Below are 26,410 nucleotides of genomic sequence, written 5' to 3' on the forward strand. Positions count from 1 at the left end.
GAGCAGCAATAAACAGAGTAAAAAACCAACAACAGAAAAGCTCAAGGAAAGTAAGAGCTGATTTTTCAAAGGATGAACAAAATTGACAACCCTTTACTCAGACTACGAAAAAAGGAGAGAAGACTCAAAATCAGAAATTAAAGAGGAGGGACCCCTGGGTGGCACAGTGGTTTGGTGCCTGCCTTTGGCCTAGGGCGCGATCCTGGAGACCCAGGATCGATTCCCACGTCGGGCTCCCGGTTCATGGAGCCTGCTTCTCTCTGCCTGTGTCTCTGCCTCTCTTTCTCTCTCTGTGACTATCATAAATAAATAAAAATTAAAAAAAATTTTAAAAAAAGAGGAAATATTACAACTGATGCCACAGAAATACAAAGGATCACAAGGGACTTCTGTGAATTATTATACACCAACAAACTGGATATCCTAGAAGAAACAGATAAATTTCTACAAACATACAACCATCCGAGACTGAATCATAAAGACGCAGAAGAGGGATCCCTGGGTGGCGCAGCGGTTTGGCGCCTGCCTTTGGCCCAGGCCGCGATCCTGGAGTCCCGGGATCGAGTCCCACGTTGGGCTCCCGGTGCATGGAGCCTGCTTCTCCCTCTGCCTATGTCTCTGCCTCTCTCTCTCTCTCTCTCTCTGTGTGTGTGTGACTATCATAAATCATAAATAATAATTTTAAAAAAGACGCAGAAGATGTGAATAGACTAATAGCATGTAAGGAGATTGAATCAGTAATATAAAACCTCCCAATAAAGAAAAGCCCAGGACTCAGGGTTTCCCAGGTGAATTCTACCAAACATTTAAGGAAGAATTAAATGTGAATCTTTCTCAAATGCCTTCAAAAAAAACTGAAGAGGACAGAATGCTCCCAAACTCATAAGACCAGCATTACCCTGATAACCAAACCGGGTTCAGAAGCCCGGTTTGGGTATCAGAGTGAGTGATCTGATCAGGTGAATAAGAGAAGCCCTTCTGAAAAATCATCATATAGTTTCACTCATACAGGGAATATAAGAACTAGTGAAAGGGACTTTAAGGGAAAGGAGGGGAACTGAGTGGGAAAAAATAGAGAGGGAGACAAACCATGAGAGACTCCTAACTCTGGAAAACAAAGGATTACAGAAGGGGGTGAGGGGATGGGGTAACTGGGTGATGAGCACCGAGGAGGGCACTTGATGGGATGAGCACTGGGTGTTATACTCTATCTTGGCAAACTGAACTCCAATAAAAAAAAATATACAAAAAAAATATACAAAAAATATGTGATAACATTTAGAAACAAACAAAAAGAAAGAAAGAAAGAAAGAAAGAAAGAAAGAAAGAAAGAAAGAAAGAAAGAAAGAGAGAAAGAAAGAAAGAGAAAAGAAACACTAAAGAGGAGAAGACTTAGACCAATATCTGTGATGGATATGGGTGCAAAATTTCTCAACAAAATACTAGCAAACCAAATTCGACAGCATATTAAAAGTGTCACACACCAGGAACACCTGCATGGCAAGTGGTTGAACATCCAACTTTGGCTCAGGTCGTGATCCCAGGATTCTGGGATTGAGTCCCACATCAGGCTCCCTGCATGGAGCCTGCATCTTCCCCTGACCACATCTATGACTCTGTGTCTCTTATGAATAAATAAAATCTTAAAGAAAAAGACTAGTTTGGCAGGCTTGCATTAAAAAAAAATAAAAAATGAAAGCGTCATATACCACAATCAAAGGGGATTTATCCCTGAGATGAAAGGCAGGCTCAACATATGAAAATCAATAATTTTAATTAATAAGCATTTATAAAAAGATAAAATTATATGATCTCAACAGATATAAAAAAACATATGACAAAACAAAATATCCTTTTACTATAACTATTCATGAATTGGGTGTAGAAGGAATAAAGGTCATTTATGACAAGCCCACAGCTAACATCACATTCAATGATAGAAGCTGAAAGTTTTCTTCTAAGATCAAGAACAAGACAAGAACATCTACTCTCCCCACTCCTATTCAAAGAAATTTTTTTAAAAGATTTTATTTTATTTATTCATAGAGACACACACACACAGAGACAGACAGACAGAGACAGAGACAGAGATACAGGCAGAGGTAGAAGCAGGCTCCACGCAGGGAGCCCAACGTGGGACTCGATCCTGGGTCTCCAGATTCACACCCCAGGCTGCAGGCGGCGCCAAACCGCTGCGCCACGGGGGCTGCTCTACTATTCAAAGAAATTTTAAAATAATTTCACCTGCTATAGAATCGAAAACAATAAAGTGCTTTGGAATAAATTTAACCAAAGAGGTGAAAGATCTATATACACTTAAGACAGTAAGATTTTGATCAAAGAATTTGAAGAAACACACAAATGGAAAGATAACCTAGGTTCATGGACCAGGAGAATTAACATTATTAAAATATCTATACCACCCAAGGCCATTGTATATTTGATGCAATCCCTATCAAAATCCCGATGGCATTTTTCACAGGAATAGAAAAAATCCTAAAGTTTGTATGAAGTCAGAAAAGCCCAATGCAGTATAGACAATGAACAAATCTGGATATATCAAACTTCCTTATTTCCAACTTTATGACAAAGCTACAGTAATCAGAACAGTAAGGTACTGGCATTTAAAAGACACCCCAGAACACAGTAGACATCTCAGAAATAAATCCATGAATATTCAGAACAGAACAGAGAAGACATCCCAGAAATAAATCCATAAATATACAGTCAACTAACATTTGATAAGAGAGCCAGGAATACTCAATGGGGGAAAGTCAGTCTCTTCAAGAAATGGTGTTGGAAAAACTGGACAATTACATGCAGAAGAATCAACCTGGATCCCTATCTTACACCATTCACTAAAATTAACTAGAAATGGATTAAAAATTTAAATATAACACCTGAAACTGCAAAACTCCTAGAAGAAACTACAGGGAAAAATAATCTTGACACTGGTTTTAGCAATAAAGCCAGCAACAAAATCATAAAAAGATAGACACATCAGAGTTTCTGCATTAGCAAAGAAATATTCAACTAAATGAAAAGAGAACCTAGAGAAATAAGGGTTAGTATCCAAAATATATGAGGAATTCATACAACTCCGTAACAACCGCCCCCCAACATCCCAATTAAAAAATAGTCAAAGGACCTAGATACACAGCTTTCCAAAAAAGACATGTGAATGACTCACAGATATATGAAAAGAGGTTCAACATCAGTAATCATCAGTGAAACAAAAATAAAAAACACAGTGACAACTGATGGGTATTAAGGAGGACACTTGTGATGAGCACTGGATGTTATATGCATGTAATTTATTTATTTTTAAAGATTTATTTATTTATTCATGAGAGACACAGAAAGATAAGTAGAGACACAGGCAGAGGGAGAGGCAGGCTCCCTGCAGGGAGCCCGATGTGGGACTTGATTCCAGGACACCGGGATCACAGCCTGAGGTAGACACTCAAGCACTGAGCCACCCAGGTGCCCAGCTAACTAGAATTTAAATAAAAATTTGAAAAAGAAGAAAAAAAAAACACACTGAGGTAACACCTCATGCCAGTTAGAAAGGCTATCATCAAAAAGACAAAAGATAGGTGGAGAAAAGGGACCCCTTGTGCACTGTTGGTGGGAATGTACATTGGTACAGCCACTATGGGAACTAATATGAATGTTTCTCAAAATCTTTTATGTTTTATTTTATTTTTTTAAATTTTTGTTTATTTATGATAGTCACACACACACACAGAGAGAGAGAGAGGCAGAGACACAGGCAGAGGGAGAAGCAGGCTCCATGCACCGGGAGCCCGACGTGGGACCCGATGCCGGGTCTCCAGGATCGCACCCTTGGCCAAAGGCAGGCGCTAAACCGCTGCGCCACCCAGGGATCCCCTCAAAATCTTTTAAAAATAGCACTAATATATGACCCAGCAATCTGACTTCTAGGCATACATCCAAAGGAAATAAATCAGTATGTTAGAAAGATATCTCCAGTCCCATATTCACTGCAGCATTATTATCAATAGCCAAGACACAGAAACAACTTAAGTGCCCGTCAACAATTACACAGTAAATAGACACACACACACACACAGGAATATTATTCAGTCATGAAAGAGAAAGAAATCCTGCCATTTACAACAACTTGGATGGACTTTGAGGGCATTACACTAAGTCAGATAAAAACAAATACTGTATGTTTTCACTTAGACATGGAGTGTAAAAAAAGCTGAACTCATGGAAACAGAGCAGAATGGTGGTTGCCAGAAGATAGAGAGTGGGGGAAACAGGATGATGTTACTCAAAGATATAATCTTTCATTTATGAGACAAGTAAGTTCTGGGGATCTAATTTACAGCACCATATTACCTTGCCAAGAAGTAGATCTTAAATGGTTTAACTGTGGAAAAAACTGATGTGAATTGATGGAGGTATTAATTAATCCTCTTCTGACAACCACTGTATACTATATATGTGTAACAAATCATCACACTGTACATCTGAAACAATGTTATATGTCAATCATACTTCAATAGAAATGGAAAAAAAAAACCCAGTGGCCTACTACTGTTGGCTTTGATGATCAAATTCATATTCCAACACAGTCTAGTGTAGGAAGCCTCGCCTTACTCACGTTGGAGGAAGCCTCTGCCTTGTATGTTGGCCCATTATTCTAGTAATCTCTGGGGTCCCCAGCCCAGAAGCTAGGCATGTAGATCTCAGAAAAAAGACTGATGGGATCAACCCTCCTGAGAAAAGCATGAACTAGGGAGTCACAGCCCTTGCAGACCTATACTATAATAACTACCTTTAAGATGCTATAACAAGTTTAGCCGGAATGCCCGGGCAGCATACAGAGGACACAACCCAGTGGTAGCAGCCTATGTACAACTGTGCCACCAGCTGGTAGTGCCAGAACCTACCCCGTGGTAATTGTTGGTTGGGAAGCTGAGAGCAGTCCAGAGGTAAGCCGCCTCCACTGAACACTGAATCATGCTGCTGGTTGTGCAAACTGTTCTAAAATTATGCCCAGGATTTAATTTATGGAGGTGACTGAATGATGAGACAAGCACCAATGCTATTGAAAGCAGAATTCATTACTTGCATTTCCCCAAACAGGAGGGCACAGCACACCATGCATGGCCATAGGGAAGCACCATGTTTGGACAGGAGGCAGAAGCAGGAGTAAGAGAAAGCCTATGCCAGATTCTTTATGGGAGTGTCCACAGGAAAGACAAGGCAGGGCAGAATGAACAATGTAGGACTGCCTGGTTTAGAGAGTTCTGGTGGGATTTAGGCTACAGGGCTTGTCTCTCCTTGCCTGGTGCCTAATCCTGGGATGATTTAGGTCAGGAGAAGTATTGGCTTAGTGTATGAGAATCAAGTAAAAGGTGTGGTTGGGGTTATCGGATGACATGAATGCTAAAGCAGTGTCCACCTGCCCACCATACGGACACCTGTGAATCCATCTGCATGAGGAGGAGCCAAAAATCACCAACATTACTGGGGGTGTTGTTTGGCCCTAAAGAACGGACCAACCAATTAGGAGCAATACAATGATTTGGAATGACCAGGCACACATGCCAGGGCCTACAGCCATAGATGATGCCCTGCTCACAATTCACGTAGAGACTCTCTACACATACCCACCAATGCCTGAATACCCTTGCTTCACACACACCAGTGGTAAATTATGGTAAATGTTTAATAAAATGCTCTTTAGGGGTATATTGTAAAGGTGATTGTGGCATTTAACAATTTACCTGCTGTTAATATTCTCAGCATGACTAATTCCACCTGATGTCACAGAATTGGGAAGAAATATGCACCATTAACTATCCCAACCTAGTACAAGCCAGTTGCAGTGCGCCCTATCCCCTTTCATATGAATGTACACACACCACTCACTTGTACCCCAAGTAATACCCTGATCTCTTACCCTGAATATACAAACTACACTACATATCTCTAGAACATATCTCAGAACGTACAAATCTTCCATACATCTGAACACATACATACAGTTGCTACTTGCACCCTGAATACACATATAAACCTTGTCTTACTAGATTTTTACAGACAAAATCCTGCTCACATGCCTCACCTACAACTACATAGACACAAACATGCCCAAATACAAACAAAACCTAACACACTACCCAAAAGTTTACAACTGGAAAGCCTAAAAATACAAGCTTCAAAAAATACCTCATATATGGTTGTTTCATAACCACCCAAAAATATTCCCACAATCTCACAACTCTAAAACACATACTCTACAATTCCTGAACACATACACAACCTACACAGACTATTTCCAAATACACACACTGAACCACCCACATCTTGTAGAATACACATCCCATAAGTCACCAATGAACCCAAATACTTACACAGCCCAATCTAACTTACCAAATCCATAGAAGACTATCCCACAAACACTGAAAGCATGTATAGAAGCAACTCCACCAAGTTCTTCAATCATTACATTCCAGAAGTGATAGAAGCAGATCCCTGAACCCACTAACATACACACTCATGAACTAGCTATAAATATACAATCCCCCTTCACACTCAGATATGCACAAAACAATCCTTGTACCCTACACTTGTGACCCCCGCACACCCATGAACACGCGCGCGCACACACACACACACACACAATTTCCAACTCTAAATACAGACACCACCCAAAACGCTACACATCATTCCTCACATTTCTAGAATACAACATTACCACCACAATCCCCAAACATTCCTAAAACTGTACAAAAACCCTAGCATTCTCCAAAGGAAATCACTGACTATTCCTGGAAACCCCAAACACTATGAGTAAAATACATAATTCACCCCGTGCTGATAAATGTACATACAAAACAGTATACACTCCTACAACACAACATCTCTAGCACATCATTTATAAATGCATGTAAAACCCTTCCAAGTCCCAATTTAAAGGTCTCAAACTTCCACCTTCTTTCCTGTCAGCCAGCTTGTCAACTTTGTATTAGCTGATGGTTCCAGTTGATAAAAGGAATAAATCATACAAACTATTTCTTTGGTTCAGATGTCACACATACTAAACCGTGCAGAACTGAAATAACTTTCACTTTTTTCTGGAAAATAAAAAACAAAACCAAGAGCAGTTGCTTCTGGATAACTATTAAACGAGAGAGCTCTTCAGATTCTTAAGAATTGTCTGAACTAAGTTATGTTCTGTGATAATCAGTTTCAAAGGCACATGGTGCTCTGCTTTAGATTTATCCCATATGCTATTGTTTGATACTGGATTTATGTAACTGTGTTACTGCACAGTATTGAATTGGTATCCTTTGCACAGTTAGCAGTAAATAAAAATTAGCATTTAAAATTGCTAAAAAAAAACCATATTACATATCCCAAGTACATACAAATACAATTCTGCAACTCTCCTGCATAAACATATAATCCCATTACTCTATCAGTACAAAAATACTCCCAGATATGTACTAATAACCTAATGAAAAATCCAAATACATACCACAAAAATATTCATCCAATCTTCCATGCTTCACAAATACACAAACGCACATTTCTTATCACAACCCCCAAATATACCCCAAATTACCCAGCACGCTACAAATAAGAAAACATACCTTATACCCTCAAATAGATATAAAGCTTCACATTACTCACATACACATAATCAGTCTCAAACACTCTATGAAATAACTCTACCATCTTCCAGAATACAGATGAAGCCCACACCATACAACACATTCATCTTCTCGTGACATATTACCAATCCTATAAAATAGTCACAGACCTGCCCTCACATCCCCAGATATGTGCTCACAGCTCCTGAAAATCAACAAAAGAAATGCATGTAACCAGACAGCATGCCCCAAATGGACAAAGGATCCATCCACATTTCAAAATATCAGCCTTAAAAGTAAAACAGCTAGTCATTTTACGAGCAAAACAACTTCATTCAGGAATAGCAGAGGAAGTGCAATCTAGAACATGCCAACTATGGCGACCTACAGGCAAGTGCAGAGAAGGAGAGAGGGACTTGTTTTTATAAAGGAGGGGAGTAAGTTGGGAGGAGTGGTTTTGAATCAAAGTTGACTGGAGAAGATCCAGAGTCCCGGGTGGTGGCAGCTTTTCATCCACCGGGTGGCTGGAGCAGTCAGCAATGCTTCTACCAGAGTGAGGGGTAATGCCTGAGGGCTCCCAGAGTCCCTACTAAACGACATTACCTTTATCATTTTCATAGAAAATAAGCAGCCCCTACACCAAGATTAACAGGCACACCCTCCCCAACATTGCCAGTATGCACGAGCAGCTAACCCTTCCTAACCCGACCCTACACGCAAACTGCAAACATTCAGGGGGCAGGGCCCTAAATCACAAACACATCACCCAAACACATTGAACGTGCCTGAGTTACAACTCAAACCCTATAAATAAACTTAACCCCATCTACTCGCAGAAAAACACACTCCGGACTTCCACTGAGCCCCAAACCATCACAGAGACATCAGCAACCCACACAGGACGATGATACACTAGTCAGATTCCCTCCAACTCTGTAAAAACACAAATAAACCTCAAAAGTAGGAATTCATGTCAACAGATTCTCAGCAGACTCTCAAACAGGATGTGTGCAAAACCACGCAGGGCCCATGGGTCCTCCGGGGGCGCAGGAGACTGCAAAGACACGAACCCACGACACCCTTCCAGGTGCACACGACCACCCACAACCCCTGCTTCCAAACACAAGACCCACCTTGACGTCTTTAAATAAACCCTAAATCTCCACAACCAACGCACACCCACACAGTCCTTTCACTCGCAAGGAACACAGCCACGCACCACCTCAGGTCCCATAAGAACACGGGTACGGCGCTGGCAAAGGCTTCTAACTACCAACCAGCTCCCCCCATGACACAGTGTAGGGCTAAGTGCACACACTTAACGGGCTGTGAGCAAGGACTTACCAATGATAATACAGGTACGACTCCCCGCGCCTGGTCCCGCAAACCTAGGGGTTACCTACAGCAGTCCTAGGTTACAGCTCCACTCCACAGCCACCCCTCCTGTACTCACTCCCTTCGCAGCATCCCCCCCAGGCACAGTAGAGCCTCCACACCCCACTCCCAGGGTGCCTCCACCCCTGCAGCTGACCCGCGGACCAAGACACCTGGACACGAAAAGGGACCTGCTGACCACCCGAGACCCCAGACAGTGAACCCAGGGCCCACAGGCGCCTGGAGCCCGGGGTGGCCAGGGACCCCTGAACACTGACTACCAACCCCTGAGCAAGGACCCTAGACTCCTGAGCGGTGACCCAAGACGTGCGGGCGGCCCAGGCCCCAGAACCCTGACCAACAACCCCTGAGCAAGGATCCCAGGCTCCTGAGCGGTGACCCCAGACCCACGGGCCGCCCCGACCCCCTGAACGCTACATATCTGAAAAGGGGTTAATGTCCAAAATAGGAGGATCTCCTTCAACTCAACAATAAGAACTCAAAAAAAAAAAAAATGGACAAAGGACTTGAATAGACCTTTCTCCAAAGACCTACAAATGGCCAACAAATATAGGAAAAGTTGTTCAACATTATTAATTGTCAGGGAAATGTAAATTAAAATCACAATGAGATATTGCCTCATACCTGTTAAAATGGTGGGAGTGTTTCGCACTGCTCATCTACTACTGGGATGTATTTTGCATCTTCACCACATCGCATCCAGATGCATTGATAAGGGTTATGTTTAGTTTGTTGGGATGTGTTAACCAGTATGGCTGATATTCTGGCACATGCAAAGTGCTTGGTCATGACCACTCACCTCTAACACCTGAGAAGTGGAACGATAATGTACCCACCTAGCGGGGTTTTTTATGGATTCGGCAAGCATGAATATAAACGTATTCCTCATAGTACCTGGTACCTACTAGAAACTATTTTATTTTTTTTTTTAAGATTTATTTATTCAGAGAGAGAGAGAGAGAGGCAGAGACACAGGCAGAGGGAGAAGCAGGCTCCATGCAGGGAGCCCGACATGGGACTCAATCCCGGGTCTCCAGGATCACACCCCGGGCTGCAGGCAGCACTAAACCGCTGCGCCACCGTGGCTGCCCACCTGCTAGAAACTAAGTGATGCAAATTCACATTCTCTATGGAGCCTGATGAACACAGCTGGGCACTCACGCTGGGTCTACTCTTCCCTCAACCGTTTTGGCTGTCAATATCTGGGTCACGGGAAACATGCTGCATTCTAAAGATCACCAGGCACTCATAATTTTAACTTATATTTCATGCCTGTTTCATTGCACTTGAACTATGAGCCATAGGAGTTTACTTCTTCCCTGAACAACATTTGTGTTTGGAACTTTGCAGGGTGCCCTGTGTCCTGTGTTACCTGGCTTAATTTATTCTGCCTGACAGTGATAGGAGCAGACAGTGGTCAGGCCTTGGATGTGTCCTGGAAGGAGGTAATGAAGACTCAGTGGTCCCATCCTTAAAGAACATGTGTGCCACGAGGCAGCAGGCTCACAGGTCCTGTTGACAGAGTGGACAGTGAAGCTCACCCTCTCATGGATGGCCTGAGTCTTTCATGAGCCAATGGTTACCAGTTGCCAGGGATACAATACTCACGTTAGTCTTGAGAGAGCACAACACTGCAGGATACTGAAGCAGGATGAGGGCCAAGGGAGTAACAGGGCAGAGCTCGGTCAGGAAGGCACTCCTTAAAGAGCTCCGGAAGCATTCTAGCAGGAGGAAACAGAGAATGCTAAGGCCCCAAGGTGCATTGCAAGAACAGAAAGAAGGCTGCTGCACTGGGGGGTCATGACCAAGGGCAGAGGGGCAGGCAGTGAGAGGGGGTTGGACCACATGGTGCCTGGGAAGGACACTGAGGAGTCTGGAGTTTGTTCTGAGAGCAGTGGGTGCTAAGGAGGGGAAATGAGAGGCAGGAAGGTGGTGTGAGATCATGGGGAAGAGGGATCCCCCCCCACCGGAGGAGGTGACTCACACACAGTGTCAGGGGAGAGAGTGGGATGGGCAGCAGGGCAGAGTGGGGAAGGACAGTGAGAACTGACATGCAGGGGGCCTCGTGCTGGTGTGACCCAAGGACACAGTGCGGTAGGACATATGGGCAGGCAGGACAGTCAGCAGGGCCAGACCTGAGAAGGGCCCTGTAGTGGGAGCCACTCAAGGAAGAAACCAGATTTCTCTCTCGGGAACTGTCCTCAGGTCTACTACTCTCCTGGCAGAGTCTATCCAATGGGTCAGCTCTGTTCGCACATTCTGGAGAGGACTGATCAAATGTGACGCCCTGGAGGAGAAACCCTGACCTCCTAGCCACCCCACTGAGGACAGGATACCCACTCCTGTGGGGTGTCAGCCCCACCCTGCATCCAGCCACCAGATGTGATATTCCCAGACCTGTCCAGGTAAGCGTAAGAGGACCACAGACCATCCTAGGGGAATGGCTGCCCTAGAGAAGAGACAACATGAGTGTGAACAACAGATCATAACAAACAAGGGTCAGGCTCTCACAGTCATCAATATGCCCCAGGTCCCTCCCAGGCCAAAACCCTTTCCACCAAGTCACGGTGAGCCACTATCACACAGCCCCATGGAGCTCCACACATCCTCAAACACACAAACTCTCTACCTATCAGATGCCTGGTTGTGTACCCAGAACCCTCGTGCCCCAAGCAGACATACACCCCCAATCCCAATAAAATTACAGCTATGGTCTTGATGCAAAAATGCACTCCCAATCATACCCCACTAATCAAACACTTAAACACACACATCCTCATAGCCCACAAAAATCCATTCCCCCACCGTATCATTCCCCCATCAATCACACAAATCTTCAACAATAATGGACTACATTAAAACCAAACTCACATACTTAATATTAAACACGATCCCCTACTCCCAAATATACTGGAGTGTGAATGTCCACATATGTACAATGCCTCCAAAGCTCAAACACATAAATACCATCAAACGGACACACATGGGGTTTCCTACCTCTCCTACATACTCCCCAAAACAAACAATAACCTCACCACCCTGATACAAACACATACCGGTCTCCCTCTTGAGAACCTATAAATAGCATCTGTCTACACCCCCCCAATTATAGACACACAGCTCACAACACCCCAATTATAGACACAACAACAACACAACAGTTATATACACTGACAACCCAAATCTCCCAAGTCTCTCCACTCCCTAAATTCTTACCCTGACAAGATAGGTGAGTACACATATAGTGCTGAAGCCTCAAACACACAAATCTAACACACAAAGCATTAAAACACATGACCTTGCGTCTTCTCAAACGCATATATGCATATTCACAAGTCTCAAAATGCAGATCCAGCCACACACACACACACACACACACACACACACACACCATGCCACACCAACTGTATACTCACAGCTCTCATTGCCCCCAAATCACACATACGCAATCCCTACACATTCTTATTATGCCAAACCACCGCATACCCCAAACATAGACCCATAGGATCCCCCCATACCCGTTTATCCTGATTCATGTTTTCTCCCCAACCTCCTTCCAAACATGAAATACACACACACACACAACAATCCTTCCAACCCCTGTCCCCAACCAAGGTCTCCAGAAAAAAAAGTACTCATCAGATCATCTTAAACCTGAATGAAAAAAAATATATATATATATTCATATATATGAATATATATATATATCCACTTGCCTATATATATCCATTTGCCTATATATGTATCTCCAACACTTCAAGCCCCTCAAAATACACAAGAACACTTTAAAATTCATCAAATTCCTAGATACCTTACATAAATACACACACCTGCAACCTTTCATGCCCCAAACACATATACCTAAGCAACCCCCAATCCTCAAACATATAATGACTCATTAAACACTCTGAACTCACACCACAACTCAACCTGTGCGATATACACTCCACACACCCACATCAACGTCCCACAAGACCATAAATATTCACAGGAACTCACACAAGCCCAGCGCATACACACCCTGCACCTCACTGGCACACACATGTACACAGAGCTCCAACCTCATGACGAGAGGTGCTGTCTACACGGCCTACAGCATGACAACCTGCTGATACCCAGTGTGGATGTTTCCACAAAGACCTGAGCTCAGAATTCTGACCCCAAGCTCCCACTTTGCTTTACAAGTAACCACTCAAAAGCTGAGCCCACAAAAAGGTAGTGACCTCCGCTTCAAGCATCTATAAGTACTCAGTGCTAACTGTCCTGCTCCCGATATCCTGCTTTCTGTGACCTGAGATGTATGATTAGTACACAGTCCTGTCATTTTATTGGGGACAGGTTATGAAGGAGACAGTCACTAGGAATCCACTCGTACGAAGAGAGGCGGTTCAAGGAAGTGATGATGGCACCTTTCCCTGAGGAAAGAGATTCACCATGAGGGAGAAAAGGCCAGTAGGAGACTCACCATAACAAAGGCCCAGAAATGCTGGGTGGGTTGTCCAAGGGAGGTGGGAGGCAGGAGGCAGCTATGTGGTCAGCTGGTGACCACATGAATCACACGGCTCCCTCTGGTGGGTTTGCAGCTCCACATGGACAGAGAGAAAGGGTCATCCCCTCCGAGAAACATGAAACTGTGATGAGCTTCCCAGCCCTAGGAGCATCTTGAACCTTCAGAAGAGAAAGGAGAGCATTTCTAATGGGTCGGGAACATCAACGCCATACCTACCCAGACCAGAACATCCAGCCTGTGGTCTCAGCCCCCAGCCCTTACTCATGGACAAAGCCTCTCCACCTCCGGCCTTGTCAGCTCACTGACCCCTAGAGGTCCTGCCCAGCCCTGAGGACTCAGGTTTCCACTGAGGCAGGCTGGTGGACAACTAGTGATCCCCAATACTCCCCACCACCCTGGGCACGTGGTTCTGCAGACTCTTACCTCCTGGACCCTGTGTGGAGGGTGTCCTTGCCTACCAATCATGTTCCAGAAAAGAGAGCTATACCTATAGCTGCCAAGGTGACTTGCAAGGGCTTGCCTGGGAGAGCATGCCCTCTGGCCTTCTGTCTAGGAATCCCTACAATGTTCTGAATACTGTCTGTCACACAACCTGACACGTGCCACCCGACATACTTGCAAAAGTTCTGCTCTGCACAGCCACAGTCCACCAGGCCTATCCATCTTGGGACCCAAATGCCAAGACCATAAATGCTGGAGGAGTGTCCACTTGCCTAACATACAGATGCCTCTGAACCCATCTGCATGAAGAACTGGAAATCATCAAATTTATGGGGGGTTCTTTGGCCTTAAAGAAGAGGCCAGCCTGATTAGGAGTAACGCAATGGTTCAAAATGACCAGAGTCAATGCACACACACAAGGACCCAAAGCTCTGGATGCCCCATTCACAATTCAGAGACACCCATATACACACCCAACGGTGCCTGCTTCAGACAGACACAAACACACCAGTGGTGTGCTGGTAAATGCTTAATAAAGGCTCTCAGAGGAAGGTGGGGAAAACATCATTTGAGGTTTTTACCTGGTATAAATATTCCCAGCATGACTAATTTCAAGCTACCTATCTAACATCACTAAACAGAATTAGAATAGATATGCGCCACTGACCTTGCCAAGTTAGTATGAGCCAGTTCTAGCACACCCCATCCCCTTCCATGCAAATATGTGCACACAGTCCACCTGTACCCTGAGTAGAAACTCAACTCACACCCCAGATACACACACACACAAAAACCACATGTCTATACATACACTCATATATACACACATATCATTCTCCTGAACATACGTGAACATTTTTATCCTCATTCTGACCTATCAGACACATATAGAAACACACTAGTCTTATCCAAAGAAATACGCTTTAAATACTCCTAACAACTTCATGCCCTATGAATAAACTTTGATAATTCATGCAGTTGGTGACGGATATATATACACAAACCAGCCTATATACACAAGACACATAGGAACATCTCCAGCAATCCGTTCATGAAGCAACTTCCAAATGCCAAACTGTCCCTGATGAGTAGCAGCCAGCTCTCACGTCTGCAAATACGAATAACCATATCACGTACTTCTAATACACAGAAATATAATTCTCCCACTCCCCTATAAACAGAGCCCTATCTCCCCATCAGATACAGACCTACTCACTTCCCAAAATACATAAGTAAGCCTAATGGCTCCCTCCTAAAAGTACAAACACATGGCCCCAGCAAATACTCCTTCAAATGACCATGCCCCTCGAATAAAGACACACATCCCTCCACAAGCCCCAATTATACCTACAATAATCCGGTACACAACTATGCTAACACATCACCCACACCCTGTTTCACATACACCTATAACACCACGTGACCTGCACCTACATGACCTCACACCCCTGAATTCTCACACAGAATCAACTCTTCCGTCTTGGACGATACAGATTCATACAAAACCACATCACACTGGCATATGAAGCATCTGCCAGTGCCACAAAATAGTCACTGGCTTTCCCTCTGCACACCAAAATACAAACAGGGCTCCTGACAATCAGAAAATGGAATACACAGAACCATGCAACAAGCTCTTAATACACAAATGATCCCCCTACATCGCCCACATATACAAAACCAGTATACCTAAACGAATACAGGCAGGCACCTCTCCAAACACGCCCCTCCTCACATGCACATAATCTTCCCGAATTTGCCGTTACTCACACAGGTCCCCAAGTCATGGGGGGAAATCCACATGCATCATACTCCCCCAAACAGCGAACCACCAACTCCTTGAGCCCGTATGCACTCTGACCTTAACTCCCTCCAAAACAACCCTCAACCGGCTTTCACACGCACAGGCTCCACACCCGCCCCCTCATCACAGAATGCACCTACCAATTCCCACCTGACAGCGCCTTCGAGCCCTACCTGTGCTCCACTCCCCTTGCAGCCCTACGGTCACAGCAGAACCGCCACGGCTCGCCCCACCGCCACCCAGGTCCCCCCCACGCACCGCACCAGGTCCCGCGGCTCACGACACTGAGACACAGAGGGGGACCTGTGGGCTGCGGGAGAACCCGGAACCCTCGGCGCAAACCCGAGACTCCCAAGGGCTAAATCCAGGCCCGAGGACCCCCCAGACCCCCAAACGCAGACCCCAGACCGGAGGTGCCTGATACCCCAAAGCCCTGGGCGCAGACTCCATTCCCGCAAGCACCCACACACCCGAACGCACCCCAGAGGTGCAGGCTCCCCAGGCCCCTGAGAGCAGACCCCAACCCGACGCCCTACGGCCCTCGAGACCCGCGAGGGTGGACCCCAACGACGGAGCGCGGACGAGAGACCCTGATGCAACCCAGGACCCCCAACCCGAGGACGTCCGGACCACAGACCCAAAGGGCCCCTAAGGCCCCAAATCCCCAAGCACAGACCTCAGAAACGCGAGCTCCTCAGGTCCCGAGGATGGACCCATGCATGCAAGACCCACAGACCCCCAAGGCTCTAAAGGGAGACCCCAACCGCTGAGCGGTGACCCCAGACCTGCGGCCGCCCCGGCCCCTGAACGCTGACCCCCACCCCTGAGCGGAGACCCCAGACCCGCGGGCCGCCCCGGGCCCCGCCGCCGACCCCAGGAACCGGCCTCAGCCCCGCGGGGTCCAGGCGCGCACACCTTGAACCTCCAGAGAGTCGGCCCCGGCCCGTCCCGTCCACGCCGCCAGCGCCGAGGGCCACACCACCGGCACCGGCACAGCCGCGCACGGAACACCACCCTCGGCGGCTACCCCCGAGAGCCCGGGAGCACGCCCGGCCCTCCACGCCCCACCGCGGGAGCACGAGGCCGCCCCGCGCCCCCCCCGCCCCCCCGCGCACGGCCGTCAGGACCCGCCCCCCCCCGCCCACGCATGCGCGCCTCCCCCACAACGAACCGACTAACGAACGCGGGGAGCCGTTGGGGGCGGGCCCAGGGCCCAGGCGTCCCGTCCCCGGTGCGCGTGCGCGTGCGCGTGCGGGCAGGCGCGGGGCACGTGCGGGGGAGCCCAGAAGTCCCTGCCGGAGAGGCCAACCAGAGGGTCAGGGCGCCTCGGGCCGGCACCGGGACTCCCGCACCCCGCACTCCTTGTGGCCGGGTCCCCTCCAAGCCAGCGCTCGGGAAGTGAGCCCTCGCGGTCATCACGTCCTGGACGTGCCCTCTGTAACCTTCCTCGGGACGCGGGCAAGTGCCCCTGAGCCCGAGGCCTCGCGTGTGCACAGTGCTGCTCAGCGGCCGCCCGCGTCCTGCTGCAGGTGCCCTGCACCCGCCGCGCCCCGAGCCCCGAGTTCCACGGAGGCCCTGTCCTGGCGGAGGATCCAGACCCGACCCGGAGCTCTCGCAGGGGTCCTCCCGCCTCCACCGACGCAGCCTGTTAGCCTAGGGTTCCCGGTGGGCTGGTCCCGAGCTGAGCACCCGCCAGGGTCCCCGGTGGGCTGGTCCTCGGCTGTGCACCCGCCAGGGTCCCCTGTGCGGCTCTTCCGGGCTGTGCACCCACCAGGGTCTCCGGTTCGGCTGGTCCTGGGCTGTTCACCCGCCAGGGCTCCTGGTGGGCTGGTCCCGAGCTGTGCACCCGCCAGGGTCCCCAGTGCGGCTGGTCCTCGGCTGTTCACCTGCCAGGGCTCCCGGTGGGCTGGTCCCGAGCTGTGCACCCGCCAGGGTCCCCGGTGCAGCCGGTTCTCGGCTGTGCACCTGCCAGGGTCCCCTGTGCGGCTGTTCCGGGCTGTGCACCCGCCAGGGTCCCCGGTGGGCTGGTCCCGAGCTGTGCACCCGCCAGGGTCCCCGGTGCAGCCGGTCCTCGGCTGTGCACCCGCCAGGGTCCCCTGTGCGGTTGTTCTGGGCTGTGCACCCGCCAGGGTCCCCGGTGGGCTGGTCCCGAGCTGTGCACCCGCCAGGGTCCCCGGTGCAGCCGGTTCTCGGCTGTGCACCTGCCAGGGTCCCCTGTGCGGCTGTTCCGGGCTGTGCACCGGCCATGGTCCCCGGTGCGGCTGTTCCAGACTGTGCACCCGCCAGGGTTCCTTGCAGGCCGTCCTTACACCGCGGGCGCCCACGGGGCACTCCTGGGGATATTGTAGGTGGCTCAGCAGCAGTCTGGAGCTCGCTCCCTCTTCTGTTGGAATACCCGGATGTTCAGTGGCAGTAGAAAAGGACTCAACTTTTTAATATTTGTGGAAGAAGCTCCCGTCGTCACAGCTCTTGCTGGTGCCTTGGGAGATGAGGGCTATTTCCTGGCACCGCAAACCTCCTAACCTCACACCACACACCTCCAAGTGCACGGCAGGGAGACTCCCCAGCGCTCAAGCCCCGTGTCTCCCCTGCTACCCGTAGGGTTCTGTGATGGCTGGGAGGTCATCCCTCTTCTCAGACCCGTGACCCCTGTCCACAGGTGGTTTATTCTCAGAGGTCACTGCAGGAATGCTCAGAGATCAGGGTCCAGAGATTTCTGTCACTCCCTCTACCACGAGTCCTCCCCAATTACGTTGGGGCTAATTTGCCTCCATGTGCTGCTGGACTCCAGGGAGTTCCAAGTGGTACCGAACTGACTGCAGATTTGAGACCAGATAATGTTTCCAAGTGTCATGTTTCTATCGGTGGCCCCAAGACGGCTCATTCAGAGTGTGCATCTGAGCCATGAGTGAGAATCTTGTAAAGAGTTGGTCGAATGACTGGACAAGGGGGGCGGGGAGTACAAAGGACACTGCTTGCTCGAGTGCCTGAGGGCGACATTTTGCCTCAACATCTCTCTAATGGGAGGTTGTTGGTCGAAGACCGTTTCAGGCTTCCCGTGATGAAAGTTCAAGGCCTGAGAAGCGTCTCCAGGTTGTCTATTGTTTCAGTCCCCAACAGGGACTTTTGAAATAAAGTTCACTGTGATTTGCTTGAATTGCTCTCAGCTCGTGTCCCCAGCGAACGTCGAGGAAGAGGGGATAGACAGAGGGGTGCGCCTGGAGGGCCTTTTGGGCTGCGCGGTGTGCACGGCCTGGGATGTGTCCCAGAGGGACATCCTGCGTGTCTCTCGCTCCCTCAGGTGGCCGGTCGATGACTCGGACACTCGGGAAGTACTCTATGAATACTCCCTGGCCCCTGTCAGGGTGCGAGCGGGGGGAACACCGAGAAACCATGAGGAAGTTGGACGGGAATTGAGAAAATACTTTCTTACACAACTGCAGCACAGGGTGGGGGTGCGGAGGAACCCCAGGCCCGGGACTCCCAGTCCACCACCCTCCCCTGCAGGACGGCCCCTGTCACGTGTTCACACATCCCTGCCCTCCGGAGTCCACTTTCCTTTGCAGGGACAAGGAACGGTTTCAGCCCCTTCTCAGGAGTCTTGTTCAGGGCCTGCCCAGCGTGGAGCCTGCCCTCCCTCTGAACCGCCCTCTCCTTCCCCAACACCCTGCCCTCATAGGAGCTCTGCCCCCGGGACAGCGGGAGCGAAGCTGCTCTCCCAACACCCTTGGGTGCAGCCTCTGAAGTTCGCACACCTCGTCACCCTCGGCCAATCCCTAACAGTCGTCGTCTCACAAACAAAACACCAACGCTCCTTCATCTCATTGTGGCCTTGAGAAACTGACGGTGATGTGCAACATGAAAACCCGCATCGATGCGATTGTTCCTGAGGTGATACCGTGACTCCACATGCAGTTGAGCCTGGATTGCGGAAACAGGGTCTGTCCCGCAGACGGGAAACCCGCGGGCCCGTGAGCAGGGCTACCGGGGCAGACGGGCTGAGAGGAGGCTGGTGCTGAGGAAGGGATACATTCCTGGCTTTGACTCAAGGCGCACAACCATTTCACAGGTACTGATTATAACACCTAGAAAAACAGGGCTAGAGGGTGTTTTTGTGTCCTTTAGTGTCAGGAAGAGGAAGGTTTCCTGTCCCTTATTTCAGTAGTTAGCCCCACTGAGCCTAGACCGGCAGTGACGTAGGACGTGCCGAGGTCTCTTCGTGACCAGGAAGAGCCGAATGCGTTACACCTTCCTGGTGCAGATGCCGATATAATACAAAGCCCAGCTCAACGCAAAATTAGATAGAGGAGGAACAGATTTGCACTCAGAGTATATCAATAATGCTGCATGAGACACAGTTGTGGAAATAGCTGATGCCCTGTTTATCTAAAATTCCAATTCAACTGAGTGTCCATTATTTTTATTTGCTAAATCTGGCCGCCCTATTCTACAGGGTCCTCTGAATTGTAAAGGATGGGAGCGCTGCTGCTCCTACGATCTAACCTCCAGGAATACGGACAAGAGCCGCAGTGGCAGAACAAAGACAATCACTGTGCATATGAAACATATTTGGGAACCTGTATCAACGTTTAACCAGAGAGAAATATGCTTTCAGGTGTCAAAAAAGCAGAAATAGTTGCATTTACTTTTAGCCACATCCTACATGTCTCTCAAGATTTAAAGGACCAGGTGACACTGGTTTCCTGGGAGAAAGGGGCTGCGTTGCCAGGAGGAAGAGGCGGGAGGAAGAGGCGTCACAGTCCTTCCACGATGTACAGTTTGACTTTGAACCAAACAAAGGTATTGGGTATTGCTGGCTTGAAATTTTACACTAAAATAATTAAAGAGGTTAAAAATCAGTATCTGACAACAGCATCATAAGCCGGGGAACAGAACCTAGTGATGTGGGATCTCCTGTGTGTAGGCTGTGCATCCCCTTAAGAGACGGGCCTTCCCGCCCAGGGCCTCACAGGGAGGCTGGCTGGTCCCACTGCAGCCGCACAGCCCCTGACACCTCAGGGCGGTGGGCACACGGCCCGGGGCTGGAGGCCGACCTGCAGCTACACCTGCGGTACCTGCTGACACAGGCTGATTTGACACCCTCGGGTCCCCGTGGCCTTCGTAATCAGGGTCTGTGTTCCAAACTGGGTTCAGACGGTCCAGCCCCTGTTGACGTAAGTCAGGAGCCAGGTGGGAAGCGGAGTGGCCGCAGGGACTCCAGCCTGGGTTCATGGACGCCGACTGGGAGCAGGGAGGGCACCGAGGCACACGTGGTGCTGTGAATGTGGAGCACAGCCTTCCCGTCGCCCGGGAAGGCCCACCCCCGGCAGGGTGCCCCGGTATCATTTGAAAAGAACTCAGGGTTCTTGCCTACCTGCCAGAGCCTGGCTCCGGAATGTCTCCCCACCCCCACCCGGGGCCTGGCCCTCGGCCCCTCCCCCGGGCAGAATGTCCTGAGTCCTACATTCTACCCGTTTAAATTCAAACTTTGCACTCCTCAACCTGCATCCTGAGCGTCTGCTGCAGCAGGTCACAGGGTGGGTCCTGCACGGGACTCCTCTGACTGTGGAGGCTGCCCTGCGGCAGCAGCCCTGCTGGGGGGATGGCGACAGGAGGAGGTAAGGCTGTAGGCGGGTGGATGGGGCAGATCTGGGCGGGCCTCAAATCCCTGGGATCCAACTGTGACGCTGGACCGGGCTGTGGGTGGGGTGAGGTGGAGGAAGGGGAGCTTGCTGGGCTGCGGGGGTCAGAGTCAGGGTCCCCGAGGCTGCCTCTCGTGGGCAGGCCGGAGCCCCGAAAGCTGTGGTCTTCTCTCCCAGGGGGCAGGGGAAAGGGGCTGCACATCCTCCCTATAGAGTCCCCACGTGGGAGGGTCCCTGCTCTGCCCCCGGGGACCCAGGGGCCCAGGGGCCCTCGGAGCCGGCTGCCACTCCCTGACTCCATCGCCCTTTCCTTCTGTCCACAGCGTTTCCAGTGCTGCGGCCCCACGTGGCCACGGACATGGGCGCCTTTGCGTCTCCTTTCCCATCCCAGCCGTTTCCCGCACCCCCTCACGGCATACCCCACCGGTCCTCCTGGGCGCTGCCCCCGCCGCCCCTCCTGAACCTGCCCTTCCCCGCCAGTGGCCCCCTGGAGCTGCCATCCTTCCCCAGCATCCCGCTGGTGGCAGGAGACGCTGGCCACGGCCCTGGGGGCCCCGGGACCTGCAACGTCATTGTGCAGGTCGGGTCAGAGCAGGGGTCATTGGAGCCCCTCCAGACTCAGAACATCGTCCTGACCCAGGCCCCCCCCACCTGGAACTCGGCGGGGACACTCTGTGGGGGCGCTGCGTGTCCCACACCCGTGTTCCTGGCGGCCTCTGTGATGGTACCCGGCGTACCCGCCTCGGCCTTTGGGGGCTCCCAGGTCGGCCAGGGAATCTCAGCGCCAGGCCCTCTGGCTGCGGCTCTGCCACCAGCGGCCCCGCTAAGCGCCCTGGAGCACTTCGTAAACACCGGGCCGCCGCCCCCCGGGGCTGGCAGGGAGGGCAGCGGAGCCAGCAACCCGAGCACTGCGTCGTCGTCGCCCAAGGACTCCTGTAACCCCAGGAGCGTTTATGAGAACTTCAGGCGCTGGCAGCGCTTCAAGTCCCTGGCCCGCAGGCACCTGCCACAGAGCCCCGACGCCGAAGCTCTGTCCTGCTTTCTCATGTGAGTACCTGGGGCCCGTGGCATCCCCCCCACCCGGGGGACCTGGGACAATGCGTGGCGGGCAAGGCGTGAGGGGGGGCCACTCCGGGGAGGCACCTCTGGTCCGGTGACCATCTCAGCGGACCCCCAACCCCGGGGAGCCTAGCCCACTTGACCTTGACCTTCCATGGGCCTCATGGTGCCATTGGCTGGGGCCTCGGGGGCCAGAGGGCCCCACAAGAGAGGAGGACCCCCAACCCCCGGGGAGCCTAGCCCACTTGACCTTGACCTTCCATGGGCCTCATGGTGCCATTGGCTGGGGCCTCGGGGGCAGAAGGGCCCCACAAGAGAGGAGGGCCTCTGTAGTCCTGTCTCCTGGGAACACAGGATGGGGCCTCTCATGTGGAGGGGATGGCCCATCAGGTGGTATCGGCCACCAGGCCCTGCAGAGGCCACATGCAGCCCCATCCTCGATGTCCCAGAGGATGGCAGTAGGAAGGGGAGGCCCAGGCTTGGGAGGGGTCAGGGCGTGGGCTCCCTCCTCAGGGACTGGCACCGGCCTGCCTGCCTCTCTGTGGCCTCTGGGTCCCTCCTGAACTCAGGGGGACGGCCCTTCCCTCTGAGGACGGGGCTCCTGGTCTGGCCCAGGAATGTCAGGACTGTTGTTGTGAAAGGCAGAGGCCAGGAGGAACGAGCCCCGAGCCCCGAGCCCAGCCCGGCATCCCTGCCGAGGGGGCCAGGGGATGGTCAGCTGTGCTCCCGGGCAGGGGTGGGGGCGGGGCCGGCCAGGACGGCTGGCTGCTTCGTGCAGTCACCTGCCAGCTCTGGGCCACGTGGGTGGGGGTGCGCTCTGCTGTCCTGGGGGCGGGGCCTGGATCCATGGAGCCCTGAGCCCTGAGCCCTGACCCCATGGCTTGCAGCCCGGTGCTGCGGACCCTGGCCCGCCTGAAGCCCACGATGACGCTGGAGGAGGGCGTGTGGTGGGCCGTGCAGGAGTGGCAGAGCAAAAGCAACTTCGACCGGCTTATCTACTACGAGATGGCGGGAAAGTGAGTCAGGGTCCCCTGCCCAGGGCTGGGGGGGAGTCCAGGCCCAGGCCAGGGTCAAGGGGTGCCGGAGCTCGGCCCAGTGGGGCCCCCTCACCTCCCTTCCTGGATCCCACCCTCCCCTGCTCTTGACTCACCCCTGCTTCCACCAGCTGGCCTGGGAATGGGGGGTGACCCCAAGTTCCCCATGGTCGGACTCCCTGCGAGGGAGCGTGGGGGAGGGGCTGCACATCCAGCTGACTGCCTCCTTGGGGGCCGGGGTCACGGCCTCCCCTCCAGGCCCCGCCTCTCCTGGTCCCTCCACCTGCTGCCAACTTAGGGGGCTCCCCGGGGGGCCCCCCCCCCTCAGTGTGGCTGGGCCTCCTCACCCCCAGGTTCATGGAGTTTGAGGCGGAGGAGGAGATGCAGATTCAGAAGTTGCAGTGGGTGAAGGTGGCCCAGGGCCTGCCTCCTTCAGCCCCCCTGAAGCCTGAACTGCGGGGGCCCCCGGCCCGAGGGACGGCCCCACAGCCAGGTACGGACCCACATTCCCATGGGAGCTGTGGCCACAACAGGGTCTGGGGCAGCCGCTGTCCCCCAGGCCTGTCTTCTCCCTCACGTGGACGTGGCCACAGAGAGCCTGGAGTCTCAGTGCCCGGTGTCAGGACGGGTCCCAACCTGGAGAACTTCTCCTGTCCCCCCTCCCGTAGGGGGCCCTCCAACAAGTCTGCCTGGGACGTGGGCTGCGTGGGGAGACCCTTGGAGCATTGGGGGGGTCACATCCGCTCCCCCTATGGCTCTCAGATGCTCCCCCCTCCGGTCCCCCGTCCCATGGGGGCTGTGGTCTCAGGAGGTCCCGCCCCCCCCACTTACCTCTGAGCCCCCCCCCCCCCCGCCGCCCTCCCAAGGCGCTGCTGGAGCCCCTCACGCCCCCTTCCTCCATCCTGCTCTGTCTCAGCGTGCATTCCCAGGAAGGCGGGTTCCAGGGCCAAGCCATCCCGCCGGCAGCCACACAGACCCCGGCGGCCCCGAGACAACAAGGCGCCCAAGGAGATCCCCCCTGAGGCCGTGAGAGAGTACATGGACATCATGGACGGGCTGCTGGGGCCTGCCCTCTCTGCCCCGGGGGGCCCAGTGGCTGAACGGGGAGAGGACGGAAAGGAGCCACAGTGGGACGGGGACCCGGGTCTCCTGAGCTACATTGACCAGCTGTGTTCCCAGGAAGACTTCATCACCAAGGTGGGTTGGCCCGCAGCCTGCTGTCTAGAAGGTTCCCGGATTGGCCTCCAACACGGGGATCGGGGCTGCGCCCAGACCTCTGGCACAAAGCTCCGTTCCGTGTTCCTGAGCTGCGTGTGTGCTTGTCTGTGTGCCTGTGCGTGCGTGTGTATGCCTGTGTGTGTCCATGCAGGCATGTGTGTATACTGTGTGTTTGCATGCATGTGTGTTTGTGCACGTGTGCCTATGTGTGCATACGTGTGTGTACCTGTGTGCATGCAGGTGGGCGTGCAGGTGTGTGGGTATGTGCTTGTGTGTGTGTGTGCCTTTATGTCTGTGTGCACACCAGTTTGGGGGTGTGTGTGCATGCCCGTATCCACTGACTGTGATGTTAAATCATCCGGCCTTTGGAGAAGAATGGGGGGATCCGCACCTTCCAGGGTTCCTGCAGCACATCCTGGCCCCAGGGGCTCCTGCCAAGCTTACCCACACCATTCCTCTGTCCCAGGTGGAGGCAGTCATCCACCCTACGTTCCTGGCGGAACTGCTTTCCTCGGAAACTCAGCTGGACCTTCAGGCCCTCGCTGAGAAACTGGAACAGGAGGAAGGATTGAGCCTTGCAGAGGTGAGCCTGGGGAGGGAGGGCACCAGGTGAGCCAGGGGAGGGAGGGGACCAGGTGAGCCACAGGAGGGAGGGGACCAGATGAGCCTGGGGAGAGAGGGGACCAGGTGACTGGGAGGGAGGGGACCAGGAGGATGTCAGGAGAGCCACAGCCCCCAGGGCCCCTCTCCCCCTCCCCCTGATGCCACCGTCCCCCCTCCCCCCTCACACCTGTGTGGCCACCTGATATCACCTCCTTCCTTCCAGCTGGTGGAGAAAAGACTGGCGGCCTTGAAGGTGGAGGCTGGCGTGCGGACCCCCCCGCATCACTGCACAGCCGGGTGGGGCTCCGGTCCTGAGTGTGAGGCAGGTGCCCAGCTGGGGGCGGGCGGCGGAGCCTGCGCCCCGGAGACGGCCGGCCAGGAACCCCAGAGGCACAGCCGCGCGCACACGCACCTGTCGAGGCCCAGAGCCTTTGCTGGCTCCCCGCGACGACCAGAGCCCCCTGCGCCGTGGGCCTCCCCTCCCCAGGGTCAGAGGGGCGCCTCCCTTGGCCCCGGCTCCCGGGGAGCCCCCGTTCTCAGGGAGTCCCCTCCCTCCCGGGACCCTGGGGGGCCCGTGGTGGGCTCCAGTGAGGACGAGGAGCTGCCCAGCCTGGCCTTCCTCCTGGCCTTGCAGCACAGCCTGCTGCCCTGGGAGTTCTCCCAGAGTCCCACGCCCGACCGCCACCTCTCCAGCCCCGCACGGCGGAGGATCCCGTCTCCCCAGAGGAGAGGTCTGGGCCCCGCCGCTCCCTTGGCCCCCAAGTCCTGGAAGCGGGCTCTGTGGGGGGGCCCAGACCCTGCAGGGAAGACGCCCCTCCCTGGGGCCCACCTCAGGGGCTCTGGGCAGCCGGCCAAGGCCAAGGCCGTGGGGCCGCTTCACCCCTCACAGCCTCCAAAGAGAAGGTGTGACCCCTTTCCGATGGGGAGCAGGAGGAAGCGCCACTGCAGCCAGTAGGGGGGGTGCCCTCTGCCCCTGCCTGGGGCCCCCTGCAGCCTTGAGCGGCCTCCTCACCTGGGCTGGTCCTGCCCAGGGGGGCAGAGAGAAAGGGAGGGAAGGAGGGAGGGAGGGA

At 52.4% G+C, this 26,410-nt stretch overlaps 1 protein-coding gene and 2 long non-coding RNA genes across 24 annotated transcripts in view; 1 reads left to right on the forward strand and 2 right to left on the reverse strand.

Annotated features, from left to right (window-relative positions):
* The window catches only part of LOC140641634 (uncharacterized), a 59,912-nt gene extending 43,079 nt beyond the window's left edge, over positions 1-16,833 (reverse strand). For 19 of the 21 annotated variants that reach the window (XR_012038256.1, XR_012038245.1, XR_012038241.1 and 16 more), the window contains exons 1-5: positions 16,700-16,833; positions 13,495-13,697; positions 11,165-11,478; positions 10,638-10,750; positions 10,402-10,541 (exon numbers count right to left, since the gene is read on the reverse strand). This is a non-coding gene — a long non-coding RNA (uncharacterized lncRNA). Of the gene's footprint in view, positions 1-10,401; positions 10,542-10,637; positions 10,751-11,164; positions 11,479-13,494; positions 13,698-13,962; positions 14,545-16,699 lie in introns of those variants that run through there. The other 2 variants (XR_012038238.1, XR_012038229.1) reach the window with 2 other exon arrangements.
* Positions 10,397-26,387, forward strand: LOC140641619 (NUT family member 2G-like). 2 transcript variants are annotated; one of them, XM_072841764.1, is made up of 9 exons: positions 10,397-11,434; positions 19,464-19,853; positions 20,238-21,402; positions 21,750-22,473; positions 23,373-23,501; positions 23,873-24,012; positions 24,436-24,716; positions 25,204-25,320; positions 25,564-26,387. In XM_072841764.1, the coding sequence occupies exons 3-9, from the start codon at positions 21,387-21,389 to the stop codon at positions 26,293-26,295; spliced, it is 2,139 nt and encodes a 712-aa protein (XP_072697865.1). In that variant the 5' UTR covers positions 10,397-11,434; positions 19,464-19,853; positions 20,238-21,386; the 3' UTR covers positions 26,296-26,387. The 2 variants fall into 2 exon arrangements, with proteins under 2 accessions (XP_072697865.1, XP_072697874.1); XM_072841773.1 differs by having other exon boundaries at positions 20,238-20,584.
* LOC140641655 (uncharacterized) lies at positions 20,403-24,321 on the reverse strand. Its single transcript, XR_012038278.1, has 2 exons — positions 20,860-24,321; positions 20,403-20,615 (listed from the first exon to the last, which is right to left on the reverse strand). It is a non-coding gene; the product is annotated as an uncharacterized lncRNA (long non-coding RNA).
* Positions 26,388-26,410: the final 23 nt, after the last annotated feature.

Source organism: Canis lupus, chromosome 1 (genome assembly GCF_048164855.1).
Source record: "Canis lupus baileyi chromosome 1, mCanLup2.hap1, whole genome shotgun sequence".
Lineage (NCBI taxonomy): Eukaryota > Metazoa > Chordata > Mammalia > Carnivora > Canidae > Canis > Canis lupus.